This window comes from Doryrhamphus excisus, chromosome 6 (assembly GCF_030265055.1).
Source record: "Doryrhamphus excisus isolate RoL2022-K1 chromosome 6, RoL_Dexc_1.0, whole genome shotgun sequence".
NCBI lineage: Eukaryota > Metazoa > Chordata > Actinopteri > Syngnathiformes > Syngnathidae > Doryrhamphus > Doryrhamphus excisus.
This window is the reverse complement of record NC_080471.1, coordinates 2,384,131-2,407,904: the sequence shown is the minus strand read 5'-3', so window position 1 is coordinate 2,407,904 and position 23,774 is coordinate 2,384,131. Positions and strand designations below refer to the sequence as shown.

General features: G+C 42.1%; 1 protein-coding gene across 16 annotated transcripts in view; it reads right to left on the bottom strand.

Annotated features, from left to right (window-relative positions):
- The window catches only part of LOC131131339 (pleckstrin homology domain-containing family A member 5-like), a 101,715-nt gene that overhangs the window by 18,236 nt on the left and 59,705 nt on the right, over positions 1–23,774 (bottom strand). For 10 of the 16 annotated variants that reach the window (XM_058075981.1, XM_058075980.1, XM_058075965.1 and 7 more), the window contains 9 exons: positions 12,675–12,795; positions 11,793–11,897; positions 10,152–10,224; positions 8,090–8,190; positions 5,590–5,705; positions 3,220–3,705; positions 2,105–2,588; positions 1,700–1,783; positions 1,028–1,147 (listed from right to left, as the gene is read on the bottom strand). In XM_058075981.1, coding sequence (XP_057931964.1) covers positions 1,028–1,147; positions 1,700–1,783; positions 2,105–2,588; positions 3,220–3,705; positions 5,590–5,705; positions 8,090–8,190; positions 10,152–10,224; positions 11,793–11,897; positions 12,675–12,795 — 1,690 coding nt within the window. The other 6 variants (XM_058075969.1, XM_058075973.1, XM_058075975.1 and 3 more) reach the window with 2 other exon arrangements.

Sequence of the window (23,774 nt, the reverse complement as noted above, 5' to 3'; positions counted from 1 at the left end):
TTTAATTATATCACGTGTTGCTTGCAGCCAAAACCACGTTAAGCTTCCCGATGGCTTTAGGTTTCATTCCCCTGCCAACATCTGCCTGGACTCCTTACAGAAGCTAAATAACTTCATCAACTGCCCGCCCTGCTAAGATGGGCCTGATGTTGATTTGGGGTCGCTCATGGCTCCTATGAGGAAACTAAACCGTGTCCTGCATCAGACAGGGATGCATATGGAAACTATATCATACATGAACGACAGTCACCAGACCGAAAAACTAAGTATCGGATTCTACTTTTTTACACTTTATTTTATAGTTTGGCTTGTTCAGCTGTATATCAAAATAGCGTATATGGTAATGGTAATGGTTTTATTTCATTTGAACGTGCATCAGATTCCAATTGAGTGCATCCCATAATCAGTTCCCAGTTCCACATGTCCAAAAGGAGTAGGAAGAAGCAAAGCTTATTAAATGCTACCCCTCCATCTGGTACTTTTACAATCACTAACTGTTACATTTGTTCACTTCCTGCTTTCCTAATATAAATTTAGTTATTTTTGTATTATTTTTTAAATAAATTTTAATTTAATAATAATAATTTATATTAATTATATAATATTATATAATATAATAATATAACATATATAATATAATATTATAAGAATGATTTTAATTAATTAAAATTATTTTTAAAATTAAAATTATTTTTAAAATTAGTTAAGAAGCACTGCGCTAGTCAAACATTGCCGCTATCAAATTGTCCTCCAGTTGTAAATTACAGTATTTTTGGTATTTTGTACCAGGTATTTCTGCCAGTTTTGCTGTCATAATCATAACAATTTGTCATGAATTGTATTACATCCACATGTATAGTACATACATATATATACAGTACTATATACAAGTAGTGATTTGTCAGGATGCGTGTGAATGACACCCAAGCCTTTCATCAGGACGTACAGCGGAGGTGGGAGATGGATGGCAGAGACACCACACAATAACAAACATGCCTGCAGAGGAATCCTTTGTGGGGGGGCTGACCTTTGGGTTGTCGCCATCCATGTTTAGTTGCGTAAGCTGTGCTAGAGTGTGCTCCCGGACACTGTTTAACTCTGCCTGCTGCCGCCGCAGCTTTATCAGAAGCAAAGTCAGTTCCTCAGGCTGCAAAGGAGGGAGGGGGGGTGTGGGACGCACAGCCATTACCAAGCAGGGGCAGCGTAGTGGGAGGGGGGGGGGGAGAAGGAGAGAACACAGCAGGATAGGAGATGCACCATAGCCGCCAGGTACTGAATTTCATGCAGATCCTGACTGTGGGAGTAGCCGGGGCGGCGGCGGCGGCGGCATGCATGCTACCCCACTTCCACTCAAGACAGAGAGGCGGTTCGGCATTGCCGACGGGGACTTTCTGAGCTGGCTTAGCGAGCTGTGAGCGACAGCGTCTTCAAATCTCTACAGACGAGCGGCAAGTAAATCGGCACTCTTAATCCCAACGCTTGAAAGAAGAAAGAAGCCAACTGAAGATGCGACTCTTCCCTAACATTCTGTCACGAGGTCGTCTTAAGACTAAAATTGTGTCGACGCAACGTGAAAAGAACCCCAACGAATGGTTCTAGGACCTTGGGCTTGACGCTACTATTTATGATTATCACAACAGTGGGGTGTTATTTACTACGTAAAGAAGATGGAAAGCAACACAAACTAATTAAGACTTACAGTCTTGCCTTGGAGAGACTGGGCGGTGATAGTCTGGACCGGAATTCCTACGGGCATCGACCTTCTATCGGGTGGATAGGCATACTGAAAGAGACAGGAAATAATAGAGGAAAAAGCCTTGCATTCATTTCCTGTACGGAGCGTTGGTTCACTATAAGAACAGCAAAGCCGACAGAAAACCGGAGAGAGCAAAGTGAGTCGGTTGCCAAGGTTTAAAACATTCTTTTATCAACTCAAAGAGAAAAACATTTACTGTGTGACGTTTTTTTAATGACCGAGAATTTAAAAAGATAACTAAAAAAAAAATCTAGGTTAATAGAAACCCACAGAGAAAAAGATGCAAATATAACAACCTTGGCAGAGGTAACAAAGGGACTTGAACACGTCATCCGGTTCTCCACTAACCTTGTGCATTTGTTGCCTCTGCCGTCTGTCAATGCTCATGTCTCTTTGGTAGACGGGAGACGCCATCTCCGAGCGGGCGCTGCTCATGTTGTAGGATCGAGCGTGAGGGTAGCCGCCATACGTGGACAGGGATCCGTGGGAGGGTGAGGGCGGGATGGAGAAGCTCGGCGCTGCGTGCTCCGAGAGGTTGATCATGGTTTTGGGGCTGGACATGTGCCCGTAGGTCCCCGGTGCGGGCCTGGTGTAGGCCTGGCGTTGCTGCCACTCGTAGAGCTGCCACATGGTATCGTTGCGCATGAAGCGGCGTTTCTCGGCCATCGGGGGACCCAGGGCTTGCTCGTACAGCGATGGCGAGATGCTGCAGATGCTGTCCCGCTGTGCCATGCTGTTTCTGGGCATGCTGCGGTAACCGTCGCCGTAACGAGGCACGTAGGGCATCCGGTGGTTTGGCATGTTCCTCGGGAGTGTCTGGTACGATGTGATGCTGTGGAAGAGGAATGGCGGTTTTACTGCGGTTGGATTTCATAAATACAGTGAAGTGGGGCCTTTTCCCGGCTGGGCATGCCCGGAACACCTCACCAGGGAGGCGTCCGGGTCCATGTCCCAAAGAACCAGATTTGGCCGCCGAAGACCAGGTCCAGGCCCGACCACCGCCTGCGAGCACCTCCCCTGGGCCTGGTTCCAGGGTGAGGCCCCGGTATCCTACATCCGGGCGGGGTGCCTTGGGAGACCCTAACAGGGGCATATAGCCCCAGACAACATAGCTCCTCGGATCACTCGGGCACTCCAACCCCTCCACCAGGATAAGGTGGTTATTCACAGAGATTATATTGTTTATTTTTCTATATTGTAGTATTATATTGTATGTAGTATTTTGTACTGCTTAACTGATTCTGTACTCTTGCTGCTGTGCAATGCAAATTTCCCCACTGAGGGACCAATAAAGGCATATCTTATCTTATCTTATCTTATCTTATCTTATCGACAAACGGAAATTGCCACCGACTTATGGTGAATGACATATTAAATATTTGAATCAAAAATTGTTGTGAATGTTTATGAAAGTACGCATAAAAGAATAATACACAATATCAACGCAAAACAATCAAACAAACCTCCGGGTGTCGTCATCCTGGGTGCGTCCCCTTTGGGTGCGAACCCACTGCTCCAGCTGCTGCATGGAGTTGGTCCTGCTCAGCGTCCGGTCTGGCTCGTAGTTCGGACTTCGCTGATGGGGGACGCCGTCACCATCAGAGGGACCCGCTTCAGAAGCTCCGTTGAGCCGCGGGCTGTGGTGTAAGCCGTCTGTCTCCGCGGGGCTTCGTGGTGTCGCAGCTTTGACCGTGACGGCCGCTGCCTGGGCAGGCTGCAGTTTGATACTGTTGATCTTGGTGAGGGGGCGATCGGGGTCCGCGCCATCCGTCTGGAAGCCGTAGCGCTCGGCATCGCGCTGCTTCCTGTCCTCCGCTGTCGAGTGCTCGCGGTCCACCTCGCGGTTGCGCTCGTTGTTCTCGATTTCGGGCTGTGTCAAGGGCGGCTTGTGATTGGCCACATGATTGACCTCCCGAGGTCCACACTGCTCCACTCTTAGCTTGTCCAACCTGACAAAAGCAAAAAAACAAGCAAATTACCTGTAAATCCTAATTCCTTCTCAACAGATGGAAGTCATCTGTTATCAGTCAGGTTTCGAAACAAAGAGGACTGCACAATGTTTCCTCCAGCTGCCAGAGACGACCAGGCGTGTAAAAGGGAACGTGAGATCTCCAAGAAAGAAAAAAAAAAAAAAAACACACACAGCCTCTGCCAGAGCACGTTTCAGCCTCGAGTAATCCATTCGCTGCTCTCTACAAATCTGTACTTCTTTAGGAGGTCTCCAATGGTAATTGACACCAGTACTCACCAGGACTCAAGGTCACAGCTTCAAAGATCAGCAAATTCCTCTTGGCAGAGGGGCTTATTGGGTCAGCGGCGAGAGGGGCATTTGGTGAGGCATTCCTTCAGAGTTTGCGCTTCAACGGCGTCTCCTCCAACCACCCCCAACCACCGACCTCCAAGAACATTCAGCCCATCAAAAACCTCCATTGAAATTCCGCGCTCAGGATGGAAGGAGTGTGTGTTGTTAGTCCGGGTGGACCTTGCAGCGGCATCACACCTTTAAAACCCCCGTTTGGGCTCTACTGCTCGGCTTGAGACAAAGCGCTTGAACGTTACGCCTCCGCTTTGCCCGTGTTTAAAGAGCCGTACAGACGCAGGCTGCTAAGTAACATTAGCCAAAGTATCGCCACTGCTGATCTGTCCATCATCTGTACCAAGTGTTTATATCACGAGTGGGGAAATGTTTTGACTTGCAGGCCAAACTGCTTTAACAAAATTTATGGGGGGGGGCATATGTTACACGTAACAAGCCATGATGCCATGTATGTTAAGTTTAAATTAAATATTTTGGAAAGAACGGGCGGGCCGTTTTTAAACACTTGGCGGGCCGGATGTGGCCCCCGGGCCGTAGTTTGCCCACCCCTGGTTTATATGCTTGTGGCGCTTCTTTGCACGTTGCTCCCTATATATACATATATACATATACATACATGCACACACACAACACCTCATTACTACACATGTCTGAAAAGGAGCAGGAAGAAGCAAAGCTTATTAAATCCTACCCCTTCTGATTTTTTCCCCACACATATAATCACAGAATCTTACACAAGACAAAAAAACAAACGAAGAGTGGGAACATCGGACACCCCAGCAAAACCCCAGGACATTGCCGAAGCACACCGCCAACCCCGCCGGCCAACCCACCTGGCCCCGACCCCCCCCCCAGCCCCTGATCTTCTTCAGCAAACCCAAATGCATGTACAAGCGTTGCCAGTAAAGCCAACCAGCTTAGAATGGGAATAGAATATCACATGACTGGTTTACAACGTTGGCAATGACTGCATGAGTACATGTGGCCGTCGGGGTAGGAACATGTTCCATTCCTAGACTGTCATATAAGTCGAGGTACACCAAAATTCTACTTTAATTACTCACTCAAAACTTTTACCTTCTTAAATTATTGTCCCATGCTAGTCTGGAAGGATTATCTCCTTGTAACAGCGCACTAAATCCATGACCCCTTTAGCATTCGATCTTTATCCTTAATGATGGTTGACCAAAGGAGTAGTGAATATTAGTGGTGAATATGAATATGAATACCATAAAAAATTACAAAAAAAAAACACACTAGTGGATTGTATCGGCCTGCATCTAAAATCTCCAATCTTGTCCCTCCGATCCAAGCCTTCCATTCCATAGTCGATCCAGCAGCATCACTTCTACCACAACCAGGAAGCAACGGGATCACAACATGAGCGTGAGCTGGCGTGGCCGTATGCCAGTATTTTTAGTTAAGTCCAAAAATTTTGGTCAAAAACTTGCCATGCACAAGTTTCCTGCGGCGGCACAGAACCGAGGACCCCCACGTGTATACGTCTTTTACAAACCTTGTGACGGGCTCCGAGTGCACGAGGGCGGCGTCTGTCATCACTTTCATCCAAGACTCCATCTCTTTGGCTGTGTCAGTGCAAAAGTAGTATGTTCGCATGTTGGGGTGTGTCGCCTGTCATGACAATGTACACGGATCTGAAAGAGGAAAAAAAAAATGCATCGTGTTCACCGGGATTTTGAATTGCAACTAATTCAAATAAATAATTTCTTCTATCATAATGCAAACATTGAGAGGAACGGCACTGAGAATATATAAGAGCTGCAAATCAACCTACACTTACCTTGCAGTGAATCATATGGCGGACACGTTGCAACACGGTTGGCCTGGTGCCTCGCGGCCAACATTGTTCAGACACGACAGAGAAAAAGAAGAGTTATTGAACAACCTCAATATACTAATTTTGTCTTTGTGAATGAAGTACCACGACCCCCAAATTACTAACAACGTAGAAGGAAGAATGTGCAGACAAGAGGAGGTCATGCCCTCCTCTTGCATTCCCCTCGCGGCCTCGACTGCCCCTCTGGAAGCATGTGACAAGGTTGGAAAAGAAGCGGGGCGTGTGGTTGGAGATCTTCTACTGACTCCTTGGTGTCTCTGTTTGGTTGGCTTGGCAAGGGAACTTGTTGACTGTCAGGGAACGCAAACTGCACACACACCACGGTGACGGCGTAAAATACTATGACTACCGCCCTGTAAGTCAGGGCTTTCCCTCTAATCACATGACTGATTAATACCTTCTGTATGCGGTGCATACTCGCACATGTGCAAAGTTTTGGTCGAATTTTAATCTCCCTCCCTAAAAAAAAATATTTTTTACACAAAATCACATCTCATTTAACCAGTCAGTAATATTTATAAATCACATATTTATAAATCATAATATCGATTTGGCTGGCATTCCATTTTTTTCTAATAAAAAACATTTTTTTTTATGTTTTCTAAATGTCTTTTGCAAAGTTTTGAGGAAATCCATTGAGATTTAGGGGTGCCACCTCACACATAACGTTTTGTAAAATTTCGGAAAATGTGCAATTTCTAGTCTAATTGCCAAAAAGTTGACCTGGAAATGTTGAGTACAATGAACTTGTATACAGGATCATTTTCTATAGGGTCATCAAAGGGGGCCCAGACCAAAGACCAAGCTGAGACTGCTAGTCTGAAAGGAACTAGTTGTTGAGGGCAGCATCTTAGGAGAGCTGGTGGGTTGTGCTGCACAGTGCCTAAAATAATAAATTTAAATTGAATTAAAATAAATAAAAGTGTGTATCACATTATGTACGACTACAGTACTACTCTCAATAAATATGAGGCATCAGTAATACTGTCTACTCTATATTACCGTTGTTGATGTTATGCTTGCTCAGCTATTAGCTAACTGTCATTAGCAAACTGTAGCTAGCTAATGTTAGCTACAGTAGAGGCAATGAGTACTAAACAGTGCCTAAAATAATACATGGACAAGAGTATATCACATTATGTACGACTACAGTACTACTCTCAATAAATATGAGGCATCAGTAATACTGTCTACTCTATATTACTGTTGTTCATGTTATGCTTGCTCAGCTATTAGCTAACTGTCATTAGCAAACTGTAGCTAGCTAATGTTAGCTACAGTAGAGGCAATGAGCACTAAACAGTGCCTAAAATAATACATGGACAAGTGTATATCACATTATGTACGACTACAGTACTACTCTCAATAAATATGAGGCATCAGTAATACTGTCTACTCTATATTACTGTTGTTGATGTTATGCTTGCTCAGCTATTAGCTAACTGTCATTAGCAAACTGTAGCTAGCTAATGTTAGCTACAGTAGAGGCAATGAGCACTAAACAGTGCCTAAAATAATACATGGACAAGTGTATATCACATTATGTACGACTACAGTACTACTCTCAATAAATATGAGGCATCAGTAATACTGTTTACTCTATATTACTGTTGTTGATGTTATGCCTGCTCAGCTATTAGCTAACTGTCATTAGCAAACTGTAGCCACAAATGTTAGCTACAGTAGAGACAATGAGCGCTAAATACCTATAAATCATTCAAATTACAAAGAAAAAAACACAGATTTGCTGGTAATATGTAATAGGAGTATAAATACCAACAAAAACATAAAGATCACATGAGAGTTCTTGAGCTGCAGTCTTTGCTGACCTCAAATCTCCATGGCGACCATTGAACTGTTCACCACTTTATTCCACAAAAACAGATTTATGGTGGCACCCCTAAATATGTGTTGTTTCGACATATATATTTTTTTAGTTTACTTTTAGTACCCAGCCATATTAAAATTCAATAATTGTGTTTTTTGATGCACCCTAATGTACAGCATACATGTACCATTGTTTACAAATCCTCCATTTTTACCTTAATGTGTTCATGCTTCATGTTTTTTTGTTTTGTTTTTTTTGGGGGGGAGGGGGGCAAAATGGTGTTCCGCTGAAGTACTCGCCCCCGAAACGTTTTCTGGTAAAAGTACTGACCTTGAAAGCGTACTTTCTGTTGATGTGGTCGTCCACAGACAGCATGGATATATGAAAGCTTGGTAGGAGGATGCTGCCAAGTATCCCCTCTTCTTTTTCATCTGCAATAGACAAACGGTGTATCATCATAGCATCGTGGTTGTGTGTGTTTAAAGGATTCAGACAAAAAAAAAAGTAAACTCCAAAGGGCGTGGTCGGATGTAGTTCCACAGTGCAGTTAGCGGAAAAGAAGAGTGTTGATTCCAAATCCTGCACAGCTCTAATCCTCATTAAGTTTGCAGATGAGGCTCCACATTGACAATAAAGCACTCTCCGCAGGGGGTGGGTTGCATTGAGATTTAAGTTTTAAGCCAAGAACTCAACCTCCCATCTTGATACTTGGAATCTGCTGCACACAGCAGAAAGTGGGCAAGAAAACTAAACATATTTTGAATTTTACTGGACATAAGCTAAGACCGTGGGAGATCCTGAGTGCACTTTAATTGTCTGATGAACACCGGAGAGCCGTTGTTTTGGCCGTGATGGACAGGCGAGATTGTAACCACTCTATCCAATCCATGCTGATGGATACAGTTTCTCAACATGCCCATCTGAGTAAATCCTTTCGGTTCACAGCTTCTGCCCGTGGCTTTTGTCGGTCAGTGGGCGGAAAGACGGCAACAGGATTGTCAGACAGCAGAAACAACACAGACCCAATGTCATCCTGATCAGCGGAATGAGAGGCCGGGCATTAATTGAGCAGAATCAGCATCACTGGAATCGGGCTTTTACTGCGTCTGCTGCCTAAACTGACATCGTTGCTGGGACAGCGTGGCTGATCATAACGCAACCATTTCTTTGTCTCGATGTTTTCTACTGACTGATCATCAGAAATGTATCTTTTTTAAAAAATAAAAATATGTGATGCTTATTTTTAAACGCCAATTATTTTTGATAATGGGCTGCTGACATCACATTTTCTACGATTGGGCTATTCTACTAACAATTTCTTTGATTAAATCAGATAAAATATATTTTTGCTTGGTTAAAGAGCGATTCTAAATACTAGTGGTGTCACAAGACACAAGAGTTTAACTTATTTTAAGTAAAAAAACTGCAATCTACTACTACAATTTCTACTATTACACTCTGCTGCACGCTGTGTGTACACAAGCGGCCCCGCCTCTACCCGCCGAGACAAAGAGCTTGTATGACAAAATCGCTTACTCCGTTCATAGCGCTGAAAGAAATGCACAGAGTGAACTCGCTTCTTGTTAGTTTGGAAGCGGGAGATTTTTGGTAATGGATGTACTCAAATTACTCAAAGGAATCATTCATTCATTCATTCATTTTCTACCGCTTTTCCTCACGAGGGTCGCGGGGGTGCTGGAGCCTATCCCAGCTGTCTTCGGGCGTAAGGCGGGGTACACCCTGGACTGGTCGCCAGCCAATCACAGGGCACATATAAACAACCATTCACACTCACATTCATACCTATGGACAATTTGGAGTCGCCAATTAACCTAGCATGTTTTTGGAATGTGGGAGGAAACCGGAGTACCCGGAGAAAACCCACGCATGCACGGGGAGAACATGCAAACTCCCCACAGAGATGCCCGAGGGTGGAATTGAACCCTGGTCTCCTAGCTGTGAGGTCTGCGCGCTAACCCCTAGACCACCGTGCCTCAAAGGAATCATTTCATCCCTAATTCTTAGTATAAGAAATAAACCAAATTTGTAAAGAAATAATTACTTATGAATTATATTACTGTACATATTGTGGAAATAACAAGGACATTTTAGGGAAATTAGGTTTTTGTATTCATGAGAGTGAAACCATAAAGTGTGTGGAGCCAATTAGATTCCAGGATCCTTGTTGAACTTCAGGGTGAAATCCATTTTCTGGCATAGGTTCTCCTTTAAAAGCATGCTTGTACTATCCGAGCCGTGCTTCTTTCACCACCACTTCCGCTGCCTCCTGACATCCTGTACCTGTAGGCTACTCACTGGAGGGACCCGAGTCCATCTGAATGGAAGTAGCCGAGGGCATGGCTTAAGGCTCTGGAAAGTTGAGATGACTCACCTCTGTAGTAGAAGAGGCACAGGTCTGACAGCACAAACCAACGCTTCTTCCACAACTTCATCCCTGTGCTGTCCTGCAAGGACGCCACGAGCACAGTTAGTTTGCAAAGGACAAGAAATGACTATCCATACGGCCAAGTGGGGAACTCGGCAAGCCTGCACAAGGTTTCGTATTTTAAAAAGCCGAACCTACTAAATTTAAAGAGAAAAATAGATGTGTACATACAGTATATATGAGCCGCACTGGACTATAAACCGCATAGGGTCCATGTCATCAGTCTGACTCACGCTGTTATCTTATAAAAAGGCTAAAATCATCACACAGCAACTTAACACTCAAAACGTATACCTCAGAAATATACAAGCGAAGTACCAATAAGAGTTTAAAGGCAAAACTCAATAATAGCCCAAATAGTTCTCATGCTACGAGGTAACCTAGGGACTGTTAATGAAGGTAGGCTTGAATGGATGCAATATATATATATTTATTTTTACACGTTTTACATGTTTTATATGTTTTTAGGCTCTTTTATAGCTTTTATGTATGGTCTTCAATCATGCACTGACTGGCATGCACTTTAATTTTGTTTTATCATAACAATGACAATAAAGATAAAGCTAAGAAACACAGAAACCATTGGCCAATGAACTGCTTCGCTGTGAATAATGCATTATGGGAATATGTTGAAACAGTTGCTATTTTCTATTTAAACATTTTTTTTAAATTGTTATTTGTATTTGTCTTGTATATTTCTGAGGTATATCTTTTGAGTGTTAAGCCGCTGTGTGATGATTTTACTCTTCTTTGTAAGATGACGCTGTGAGTCTGACCTTTGCGTTGCGTTGACGAGGTTGCCGTGAGTTCAGTAGCTCGTAGCTCATGATTGGTTCCTACTGTTTCTTCTACTGTAACTCGCAAGCGGCACAGCTTTCATACAATGAGTAGTGGTACAAAAAAATGTATACACTTATACACCGGGAATTACGGTAATTAGCAATATGTTTCATGAGACGTTGATCAGACTTCACTTGAGAATGAAGAACCGATAGGCTTTTCACGGATCAAGTGAAGTCTTGCAGTGTTTCCATAAGCAAGACTTCAATGGCTTCTAGGTTTCAAAGAGGCAGGGAAATAAGTGGAAATCCAGCTTTTATTCCTGCTAGCAGAATTGTATGTCCTTTCTTGATCTCCATCACCCCGACTGAGCTCCCAAAGAAGCAGCAGCTGGCAGCTCCACCAAAGGAAGCCATCAGGCATTGAAAGGAGGCCGCAATCAAAAGTAAATGAGTCTGCCACTTAGGAAGCCTGAGAGTCCTGTCTGGCAAACGGCCGCCCCGAGCATCCCCTTTTCACCCGGCTGCTGCGAGCGGGAGCCTTGATGAGGGCTTGCTATTCAGGCGCTGCTTGTGCTGCCTGAGTAGCAACACCGGACAAAGAAATCACATCCTGTATGGCATCAAATACGCTTCTGAGGACTATTCACGGAAATCTAGCGGGGACAACTCTTCGTGTGTCTGAATCTTTTCATGACGTCCACATGCATATACTGACCAATACAAATTTCCCGTTAATGATATGCTATGATATTGTTATGATGATCATATAAAACCTTATAGATGGAAGCATAGAAATATACCCTACCTGCTTATAAAGCCAGTTCCTCTTTATAACTGGAGCACTGGGATTCCTCCTAATGGAGTTGGACCTTTTCCCAAAATTATGAAGTTTTTTAGGAGGTCTTGATGCCTAGAAATAGAGAAGTTACTGTTAGGGAGGCTCTGATCAGCATCCATTGATCAGCATCAGCCAATTTCCATGGAAAAGCACGTGATCAACATATGCAGACGCGTTTGTATTCCATTTCAACGGCGATGGTAAAAGCCGATCACCCGTGGCTTGCATTATTGCAGCCTGTGTGTGTATATTGAAAAAAAAAATGTCCACCATTTTTTTAATGGAAAAAAAATGTCCACCATTTTTTTAATGGAAAAAAAATGGCCACCATTTTTTTAATGAAAAAAAAAATGGCCACCATTTTTTTAATGAAAAAAAAAATGGCCACCATTTTTTTAATGAAAAAAAAATGGCCACCAATTTTTAAATGAAAAAAAAAATGGCCACCATTTTTTTAATGAAAAAAAAATGGTGGCTTATACACTGGGAATTACGCTAATTGGATATACAGTATTTCCTGCAAGGAAAATGGTTGAAATATCCGTACAACCTGGTTTTAGACGGACCCTTGGAAACAGATTAATTCATAAAAGTGAAGTTTGGCTGTGCAGTCGTCCCTCCTTTATCACTGCTTTATCTCCGTTTCATGTCTTGAGGCCTCCAATAATGTTAAAAAAAAACGTATTTAGAAGGTTGTAAGCAGGTTTTCTGTGCCATAGCTACAAAAACATTAATTAATATTGACTCAGATCATGCAGAAATTAACTTATTGCGGTTGGTCCTGGAACCAATGACCCGCGATAAATGAGGGACGACTGTAAAAGGACTTATACATTGCGTGTTACCCACCCTTGCTGCCGGGCTGGCTTGGTTTGCATTGCAGTCCGAGCCGCCCGTGTTGTTGGAGGCCTCGCTCATGGTGCTTCCTGGCTGTTCCTTCTTCTCATTCACCGGCACTTTGGCTGCGGATCTAAATATGCAAAGCAAGCCAAACAAGAGCACATGAAGTCCGACTTTGTAATCGGTCGGGTAAAAGGGAAACTGTAAAAGTCAATCTGAATAAAAGGTGGAGAAGAGAAGCGATCCACATCTAGTAACCCCTGAATTTGACCTCGGCGTGGAGCTTGCGGTAATTTTAGAATGTTGGCCTGACACGCTGAAACTGAAACACAGCCACGATGCCTGCCATGTCGATCACGTAACCCATAACACATTCACAAAAAGCTGGCAGTGAGTAGCGCAGCATGTAAATCAAGTTGTGTCTGGCCTTTGGGGGTGTCCTACATTCTTCAGGAGGGGAACAATGTTGTAATCTGGCGGAAACATGACACCGCGCCGCAGCAGGAGCACTGCAACACCGACTCAAGTGTCGTACACGTGTTTTTGGCGGCTGAATGAGTGCACTGCTAACTTTATTTGACTCAAACCAATTTGCTAGTTCGATGCTGGCGAGTGGGCGGCGCGGTGGTCTAGGGGCTAGCGCGCAGACCTCACAGCTAGGAGACCAGGGTTCAATCCCACCCTCGGGCATCTCTGTGTGGAGTTTGCATGTTCTCCCCGTGCATGCGTGGGTTTTCTCCGGGTACTCCGGTTTCCTCCCACATTCCAAAAACATGCTAGGTTAATTAGCCACTCCAAATTGTCCATAGGTATGAATGTGAGTGTGAATGGTTGTTTGTCTATATGTGCCCTGTGATTGGCTGGCGACCAGTCTAGGGTGTACCACGCCTTATGCCCGAAGACAGCTGGGATAGGCTCCAGCCCCCCCCCCCCCCCCCCCCCCCCCACGACCCTCGTGAGGAAAAAGCGGTAGAAAATGAATGAATGGTGGCGAGTCAAACGCATTCAAACAGTGCTAAGGATCGACCGATACATCGGTCAGCTGATATATCCGGGCCGATATTTGCGTTTTTTCCTTGTATCAGTATCGGCTGACACGCGCGTGGGTTCGCCGATGTATTTTTCCACCGCATGATTTACAGTCAGGCACCCGCTTTGTGTTGCCCCAGTGGCAGAAGACCCCACAACACATGTATTCACGAGAAGTCTTTAGCATGCATGAACTTTAATGAACTTTAATGATAATATGGTTGCGCGTCACACTGCGGACGAGCAGTCATCACATGGATGCTAGATAAAATTTAAACTACGACAGAAATGTTTTGCGCATGGTTGAATATTTATTCCTTTTAAAGTTGATAATGCCGTTTAAATGTGTTTTTAAGAAAGCTGAATCCTACTGTGTTGTGTTTACATTTCAATAATAAATATTTATCATGGTCATTTTTTCATGTAAATTGAGGGATTAAAAGCAGTATCGGCTACAAATATCGGCCCAAGCAAAATCGACCATCGGTGATGGAAAAAAATCGGTATCTGCATCGGTCCCCCCAAAAAACCATATCAGTCGATCCCTAAACAGTACCATTCCATCCATCCGTCATTCCCATGAGTCCAAGGTGCTATCCACACGGAAACGTTTTCAAGGCAAAACGGTTTCCAGAGTGTGAAAATCTGAAAACGGCGGCTTGTCGTTTCTGTGTAGACGAGCAAAATTGATGAAAAACGACCCAACCCCACTCGCTCACACTGAATCCGTTTACCCAAAACGTTTCTGTGCCGACAGAACCTGAGGCAATCGCTGTGGGAAAAAGACACTGAAATTCCATGCTGTCACAGTCAAGGTGCACAAACAAAGTATTGGATTAGAAGGAATAACATCGGCTGAGTTGGAAAATGCAGGCACCACTGACACAAGGATTCATCTCATGCAGCACACAACGTACCGGACGTGGACTTCAAAAACAATCACAAAGTTTGCTTACCTGCACTTTGGGAAGAAGTTGCTATTGTTAGTTTGTTAGCTAACAAGACACAGCAGCATTGTTTCCATATCATGTAACAATTTAAGAGTATTCTTTATTTTATTATTTATTACTATTGTACATATACTATCTGTTGATTCATTGATCATACTGTTTATAATTTATATAATCTATATAACCATACTCTACTCTAGTCACTTCACTGCAATACTGTACATATTACTACTATTATATACTGTCATATCCATACTGTTTATAATCTGTATAATCTACAATAGCCATATTATAGTCATTTCCATACCCTAGTCACTCCATTGCAATACTGTATATATTACTGTTATTATATATTGTCATACCCATACTGTTTATAATCTGTATAATCTACAATAGCCATATTATAGTCATTTATATCCCTGTACATATCCTCACTGTATTATAGTCATAGCCTGTATAGTTTTATTTACATAGATCTGTCCATACTAATGTACTTGTAAAAATAACTGCATTTTGTTGCCCTGTACAAGTGACATGAGCAATAACAATAAAGTTGAATCTAATCTAATCTAATCTAATCTATTTATTTCGGCTTTGCCGTCTCCGGGCACGGAATAAATGTTTGATTTCCAGTCTGAGTTGAAGTCCTGTGACGGACAAGCAGCTGACGAATGCTCCTTTGGACACAATTCCCCATCCCTAAATAGCCTCCTAGCAAAAGTGATGAGTGGCCACGAAGATTAGCCTCCTCCAGCTAATGAACTCTGCATATTTGCTGCACTTGCAGGGAAGAGTCAAATCCTAAGTGAACCATAACCGTTGTTGTGCCGTGTTATCGTTTAAAAGAAAACATGGTGGGAAGGCCGGCGAGGAGATAAAGATAATGCTCCGTGTGATGCTCATTTACAAAACAGAACATTCCTTTGCCCCTGAGATTGTGTGTGTGATACATTGTGGGTAATTATAATCAGTGAACAGTCGAGGTGTACTGTGCTAAAAGGCGTGAGAAGAAACAAGGCATCCGTCACAAACGGTATGTTTAGCCACGGCACATTTTTTTACATTGGAAAACATCACTAAGTCGAGAGGAGGAACGAGCTAGGTCAGGGGTGGGCAAACTTTTTGACTCGCGGGTCGCATTGATATGACAAAATTTACAGGGGGAAGTGGGGGGGGGGGGGGGGCAGACTATATATTTTACACGTAACAGTCCACCTGGTATTATTGTATCTGTAAAATTGTCATGCAATCTGCTATTATTATTTATTATTTTATATTTATATTTAAATATTTTAAAAATAATAAAATATTATAATAATTACAATAAAATTAAAATAATAATAATATAATAATAATATAATAATATATTATAATAATAATATAATAATATTATAATAATTACAATAAAATTAAAATAATAATTATTATATTAATATTATGTAAAATATGCAAATATATCAATAATATTATATATAATTAATATAATAATTAGCATTAATATAATAATTATAATAATCATAATAGTTCTAATAATTATTATAATAATCTAATAATAATAATAATTATTATTATTATTATTATGTGCTTGTGTCTCTTTTTTCAGGAGCACTTTGTAAACAACAGACCATGTCAAACAACGAAATTGATACAACCATCAAAAGGTTGGCTCAGGCCATGATGCCAGGTTGTATGTTGAGTTTAAATTAAATACTTTGGAAAGATTGGGCGGGCCGTATTCAAACACTTGGCGGGCCGGATGTGGCCCCCGGGCCGTAGTTTGCCCACCCCTGAGCTAGGTGTTGCCACACGGACCGATATTACATTGCTCTGCCAGTCTTTACACCACAGACACTCCACAGTAGCCATGTTTATATGAGGAGTTTTTCTCTTTCCGAATGACTTTTCCGGAAACGATGGTATCCATGGAAAGGAATATTCCAATCTCTTGTCTACATGCGTCGCGATAATCAACCAGAATAGTTAATAGGGCATTTGTAGTAAAACTTCCCAGAGTTGTTCTTTGTTGGAATAACTCCGTATTGTCAGTTTTTCGTTCAATTCGTTCGTCCAATCTTGAAATTTAGTTTGGATCAAAAACAAAACTTTCCGTCGAAGTCCAGTGCCGATTGCTGGCCTCCATTTTTAAAACTGAAGAACGTCTGGATCTGCGTGTTACGTCATATCTGAGATATAAGCGATATGATAAATTTAACCAAGAAAGGATCAAATTCAAAATTCAACTCGGTACATGTTTTATATAGATATATATTTTCTTTTGACTTATGGACTTATGAATGGCGTATAGAAGGGTTTTAGATTGTGTTCCACAGATGGCGCTAATGCACACGAAAGCTGCTTGCCAACCGCCAATAAACAACAGAAGAAGAAGAAAAACGCACCCTGACAACTTTCCGTTTGAGCGGCTACAAGATACCTCAATCGGATTAGGGAATTCATCCGATTATATATTCATTCGGATTGGCACTATTCTTTCGGAATGAGGCGTATACAAAGTTTAATTCTTTCGGTTTGAGCAAATAAACCAAATGCAATTGGAATATTTGGGTCCACGTATACGTGGATTTTGACATATTTGCAAATGGTGATTAATAAATGTTAATATTATATGGTAAGATGTTAAGATAAATGTTAAGCGTGGGATGGACTGTACAAGGTAATAACTCAATGTCTCGCATTATGAACGGGCATATCTAAGTCCGCGGGAATTGGAGGGCATTGAACCTGAGCGAATATTTTTCATCCTAAAAGGCTTCAAACTGTAACTTGCCTTATCGGAGTCTGGTGACAGCACTTCCGTTAAAACAGGGGTCTCAAACACGCGGCCCGCGTGCCAAATGTGGCACGCAGGACACCAGTTTGAGGCCCCCGCCTTGATATGAAAGTTTAATGTTAGTGCGGCCCGCGCAAGTTTGATATGGATGCTGTATGGTATCATGTACCCAGAAAAAATGATTACGTTTGATTCATGTTCATGTTAAAGGTTAAATAACTGTTAATAGTTATCCTCCCTATACGTGTGGAAGTGGTAAGTTTTTGGCTATTTAAGTTGAAAGGAAATAACTCGAAGGCTACCGTTTAGGTCGCTAGCTCTCTAGTTGGCGAGTTAGCATGTGTCTCAAGACCCTGCAGTTGCGCAATATGTTGTAAATAAAAAGAGTATAAATGTGACTATAGTCGTGTTTTGTCATGTCTACAGGGCTCTAATAATGCTTTGTTCATTTTAATCTGAAAAAAAATAATTTGTCTACCCACCAACTATATGTGGTTTATTAAGTTTTTATTATTTGCCGTTTTATTATTATTATTATATTTATTTATTACTGATTGATTGATTTTCTTTATTCTTGATTTGTTTATTTATTTTTCATCTTATTTTGTGCAGAAAAATAAAAATGAAGATATTTGAGAACAGTGGAATGTTTTATCAGAGCTTTTATTGTAGAAAATCGGAACCAAAGCACTGAAAAAGTTTGTATATTTTTCTGTTTTTAATAAATGCGTTTTTTTTTTTTTTTGGAAAACCTGATGCGGCCCAGCCTTGCCCAGACCCTAGCTCCAGTGGCCCCCAGGTAAATTGAGTTTGAGACCCCTGCTTTAAAGTTAGAGGATACATCATGTGTTCATTGACGAGGATTCACGAGGCTTGTTTTTTTTTATAGTTCATGGCCACGCCATGTCTAGCCCTGCATTGATCGGTCTGAGCGTGTGTGTGTGTGTGTGTGTGTGTGTGTGTGTAATGGGGTCAGAAGAGAGCCTGGGTGCCCTGCGCCGTGTTTTGGAGCACGCCATAGAGACTGGCTGAGAGTGCGTTTTCAAATGACCACACAGCATTTCTAAAGAAAGAACTAACACCTTTGTTTGGCAGGGTAGACCGTACCTTTCTTTTTTTGTTTTTTTTTCCTGTGTGCTGAACAAAAGACTGTCGAGCAAAGGCAAGATAATAACTAGATCAGGATGGACTGCGGAGTAAAGCGATGAAGCACATTTTGCGGCTGTTGAAAGAGCTGAGAGGGTCTTACGATGTGAACGGGGCTCTGTTCCGTTCACGTAAGCAACACGGTGAGCTTAGCTTAAGATGAACAATATCGGTTTGTTTGTTCAGCACCGCGCCAAGATGTGTAGGGCCCTATAAATTCCGCGTTCACGGAATCGCGGAATTGGACAATAAAAACAGAAATTATTTTGAATGCGGAATATCGCGGAAATGCTGTTTTCATGAGAAAGAGGAACATAAACCTGGGGAATCGTTCCCGGAGGTCGGTAATCAATGTGACACAATACCTGCCTACCGCCCTTTTTCAAACATGGCACTCCCCCCGTCTGCGAAGAAGTTGCGCAATACCACGCTAACGCCGAAATACAGAGCCGAGCAGTACCCAGGTGACTTCTATGTATCTGGTGACATGTTTTTTTGTACTTTCTGTCAACACTCAGTTGACTGGAAGCGAAAAAAACAACGCAGAAACGCATAGCGCTAACGCTAGCAGGGAGCCCCGACAGACATGCGTTACTGCCTCATTCAAGTCAGCGGACTTAAGAAAAGACTTCGTCGAGGATTTTGCCTTGTTTTGATGCACTTTATGTACTGTGGAAAAGATTGTTTTAATATGTTCTATGTTAAAAAATTGACTGTGTTTTGTATAAATCAAGTATATTTTCGCTTGAAGAGAAAAGGCTGGTTGAGCGCTTTATTATTTTTTAATATGTCATTTGTTTTCACTTCATGTTTTATTTGAAGTACCTAGTGCAATGTTGTGTTACATGATGCAGTAGTAAAGTATTGAGGAAAAGTGCAATATTGTGTCGCCTCAATGAATGTAAGTTCATTTCTAATTAATTAGTGTGCATTTTATTCATAAACATTATTAAAACGCACTCTTTTGTGGTAAAATGAGTAAAAGGTAAAACAAAAATGGAATTCCAAAAAATTAAAACGGAAAAAACGGAATTTGGGAAAAAATAAAACGGAATTTGGGAAAAAAATAAAACGGAATTTATAGGGCCCTAGATGTGTAATCCGACTGGCGTGCTATCAAGCAACCTCTGCGGAGTCAAAGAACGAGTAGATTTGGTGTTCCCGTGCAAATCAGTACCAATGCAACCGCGGTGACGTGCGCGATGTCGATAAGCGAGATTTACGCAGCGATACGCTCTTTCGGCGAGACGATGCAGTCGGACCCTCGGCTGGGTGATATTTGTGTTGCGAACACGGCAGACAGGACATTGGAATGCAAAGGCATAGCAGGTTATCGCAGGCAGGACGGCATTCAGATCACCCACAGTGTGCGGTTAGTGTGCAGCAGCAAGGCGTGACACCTTCAGATGCTTGACACGCATTCGACACAAATGTTCACAATCACAGTTTTTTTTTTTACCTGCGATACGCCGAATGCAATAATTTTCCACAATTCACACTACAAAACAGAGGAAAGAAAGGCTAGTTGAGAAAGATGACATGTTAGACAACGTCAAGTGCTGGTAGGGACTGGTAGGGACTCGTGGTGTGTCGGTCATGAACGAACGGGTCAAAAGAACCAGCTCTTTTTTGTAAACGGAATGAATGAATGAATGAGGTCACCGCCCCTAAAATACCCGTTCAGTTGCAAATGCTTATTTTTTTTAATTGGGTGGAGAGTCAATTCGTTTAACCCGTTCGTTCATGACCGACGCACCACGAGTCAACACGTATTGTTGCGCTATTGAGTCGGAACGTGAACTCGAGTGAACGGACTGACTCGACACAGCTGACCGGGTCTATGCACGACCAAATGACCGAAATGAATGAAATGAACAGATTTTTTTTACTGAATGAATCGGAATGATCCGGTAGGGACCTTTGGTACGACAGATGATGAAAATATTTTGAATTTTAAAATTTAAATTTAAAAAAAAAAATCAAATTTATTTTTATGTTTAATTTTAAAAAATCATTAAAGGTGTACACAATACATTTTATATTTTGCTTTTTTTTTTTTCTGAACCAACGTACATACCGAACTGTGATTATGGAGAACCCTAACAACGTGATGGAGAATTTCAAAGCGTGTGGTGGGCTTCTCCTGACGTCAGAATACTTGAATACTTAGAAAGGATCTAAGAAAAGAAACCTTCTTGTGTGCCGTTTCTTGGAAAATAAAAATAGATGTCTTTTTCAAACCTGCTGAGTTAACTACCTTAAGTATGGTGGGGGAGTAAACAATATCTGGGATGAGCAGAAAACGTCAAAGTATGCTTTGCCAGAAAATACCATGGATGGATGGATGGATGGATGGATGAATAAATGTCATCTACTGACTTTCCAATGACAGCCTTCCAGGACGGGGGGGTTCGCGTATTTTGTCACCGCTTGAAGGTCAGGCTTTGGTAAACATGTTCACCACATGAGAGGTCTCCAAATATTTGCCGTCAGCATGCTCATGATCATGTGCATGACTAAAAATAGGTTGAAACATGTTACATGTACGGTGACAGAAAGATGCCAGAAAGACGTGGGCGCACGGCCGCTCCGGACCAGAGCAGAAAACAGAAGCGGAAGTGAAAGATATGGAGTGAATCCCGGCGTATTTGCAATTCAGCATTTGCGACCATTCGTAATATCTATAATTATTTTTTTACTCGATTCACCAAAACAACAAGTTTCAAGTTCATGGACTAAGAAAATACGTCTTACACATTAAAAAATGAATGATTGTTGGTGAGAAGTGACATGAGCCACTAGAGCAGAGGTAGGGAACCTATGGCTCGGGAGCCAAGTAGGGCTCTTTTGATGACTGTATATGGCTCTCGAGCGTTTCTTACCACAATAAAAATGTATTTTTGCTAAAATTTTAAAGTAAACATCACGGAAATTACTTAAAAATAATATTAAAAATCAACAACTTTCTTATGCATTTTAATCCGTCCATCTATTTTCTACTGCAATACGGCCAACCATATCTATCTTTCCTGATGATATTTTCCAGGTCAAACACCAAAACTGGATTATTACTGGGTAATGCGGTAGTCTACCTCGGTCATTGAGATGTCAACATGTAAATATAAACTTTCCTCCTTTAGTCAAATAGTCACCTAGCTAAAGCTGCAGAACCAAGCCTTCTGACGAAGATGGCCAAAAGAATGAAATACATGTACGGAGTACGGTGCAAAACCATGCAGCAGCAGAAGTTGTATTAATGGCAACAAGTATTAGATTTATTATTAGACACTGCGCTGCTCACAAAAGTGTGCTGGCCACACCCCATTGGCGTGGGGTAGTGTGCCTGGTAGGGTGGCCCTCTGTAAGGGGGTGAAATTTCAAACGAATAATGTCTACGCTCCAAACCCGGATTCTTGTTCCTTTTGACCCAGAAACGTGCTGTGCAAAGTTTCGTTGAAATCGGAATATATTTAACCGGTGCTCAACGACTCTGAAATTTTACTCAGCGAACGCTAGTCACAAGCACTCCGGGTCCCCCTCTATAAAGTTAAAAATAAGATAAGTTACGATGGAATTGGTCTACGTCAGGGGTCGGCAACCTTTACTATGAAAAGAGCCATTTCACCCACTTGCCCACTAAAGAAAAATAGCCTGGAGCCGCAAAACGTTGTATGTTTAAAACAACATTGGAGGGAAAAAAAAGACGAGTTGGAGTACTCTTGCTAGTACTGGAGATAAACTTTTGTTTTTAAATGAGCTCTAATTTATTTTTTAGAATCGTCAAATAACTCATTAATAATAATTAATAACTCAAATAACTCAAAGTATTACTCATTTCCCTTCATGTTAACCTGTCAGAGAGAACTGGATAGCATCCTGTCTGCTCATTCAGTCACCAGTCAGAACTCAGTCAGGATGCATTCATGGTCTCACACAAAGTTGGATTTTTGTAAACTCATAACAAAGACGTGCATTTTAACCACACGGGTGCTAAAAAATATTCAAGCATTGCAAAGGGAGCCGCAACAAAGAGGCTGGAGAGCCACATGCGGCTCTGGAGCCGCGGGTTGCTGACCCCTGGTCTACGTAATTAGAGCCCATTATATCTAAAACTGTTGGTCTTATATAAAAATGCACACATTTTATTGCATTCAATGTTTAAAAAAATGTATATGGCTCTCACAGATACACATTTTAAAATATCTAGCCTTCATGGCTCTCTTAGCCAAAAAGGTTCCCGACCCCTGCACTAGAGTGAGAAGGAACAATGGTCCAAAGGAGCCATTTTTATGTCTGGCAGCTTTATCCAGTACATACGGTGTGTATTTTTCAATAGAAAGAGTTCATGTTATTTTCTGGCTGCTTGCTAATAAAGATGCTGCCAAATCTGAGTGCAGTCAGTCATTTTCCACATGGCCTCTTTATCCTTGCGGCAGGTAAAATCTCACTATTGTCTGCTTGTTCAGGGCCAATTTTCCCCTTTTACTACTTTTCCTGAACGACAGCCAAAAACTGGCTATTAGCCATGACATTTCCTCTTTTTTCTTGAAAGGAGTTAAATGCTAAATTGTTGTTGATGCCATTTTCTCACCAAAAGTTAAAGCGTACCCGAGTCATATTAGGCTGATGTTCACTGGATGCTGCCAATTTAGATGTCATCTTGCACCGCCGTGCGTTGCCTCCTTCTGTGCGAGGCGTCGGAGAAGTGAGAGTAACACAGCGAGGGGAGGAATGTGTTAAGTGGACGACGTGCGATGCCTCTCGCGCCACAAGCAGCCTGACAAGCGTGTAAAAATGGGTCTTTTTTTCACCTCGGCTAAATGAATATTCGGGGGCCATTCGGGGATTTTAACACAGCAGCACAAATTATAGCGGGAAAATATTTGCCAGAGCCATGAGCGGAGATAATGGATCCTAAGGTCGTACTACTCACCTACTATGCTGAACGCTGAAGACATCTTCATAATACAATGTGACAGCTGAGTTTCTGTGGGGTGACAATTGGGCACCAAAAATGGTCGATATGGAAATGGAACCTAAAGCTACCTTTAAGAGTGAGTGCTCCTTTTCTACTGCACACTGTCGACTCGGCTCTTTTAGAGATTAGTTGAACTTTTTCACGGTTTGGCAGGCCCTGTGACTTGTCCTCGTCGGAACAACAGGCTTCGATTGCAGCAATAAATGATCTCACGA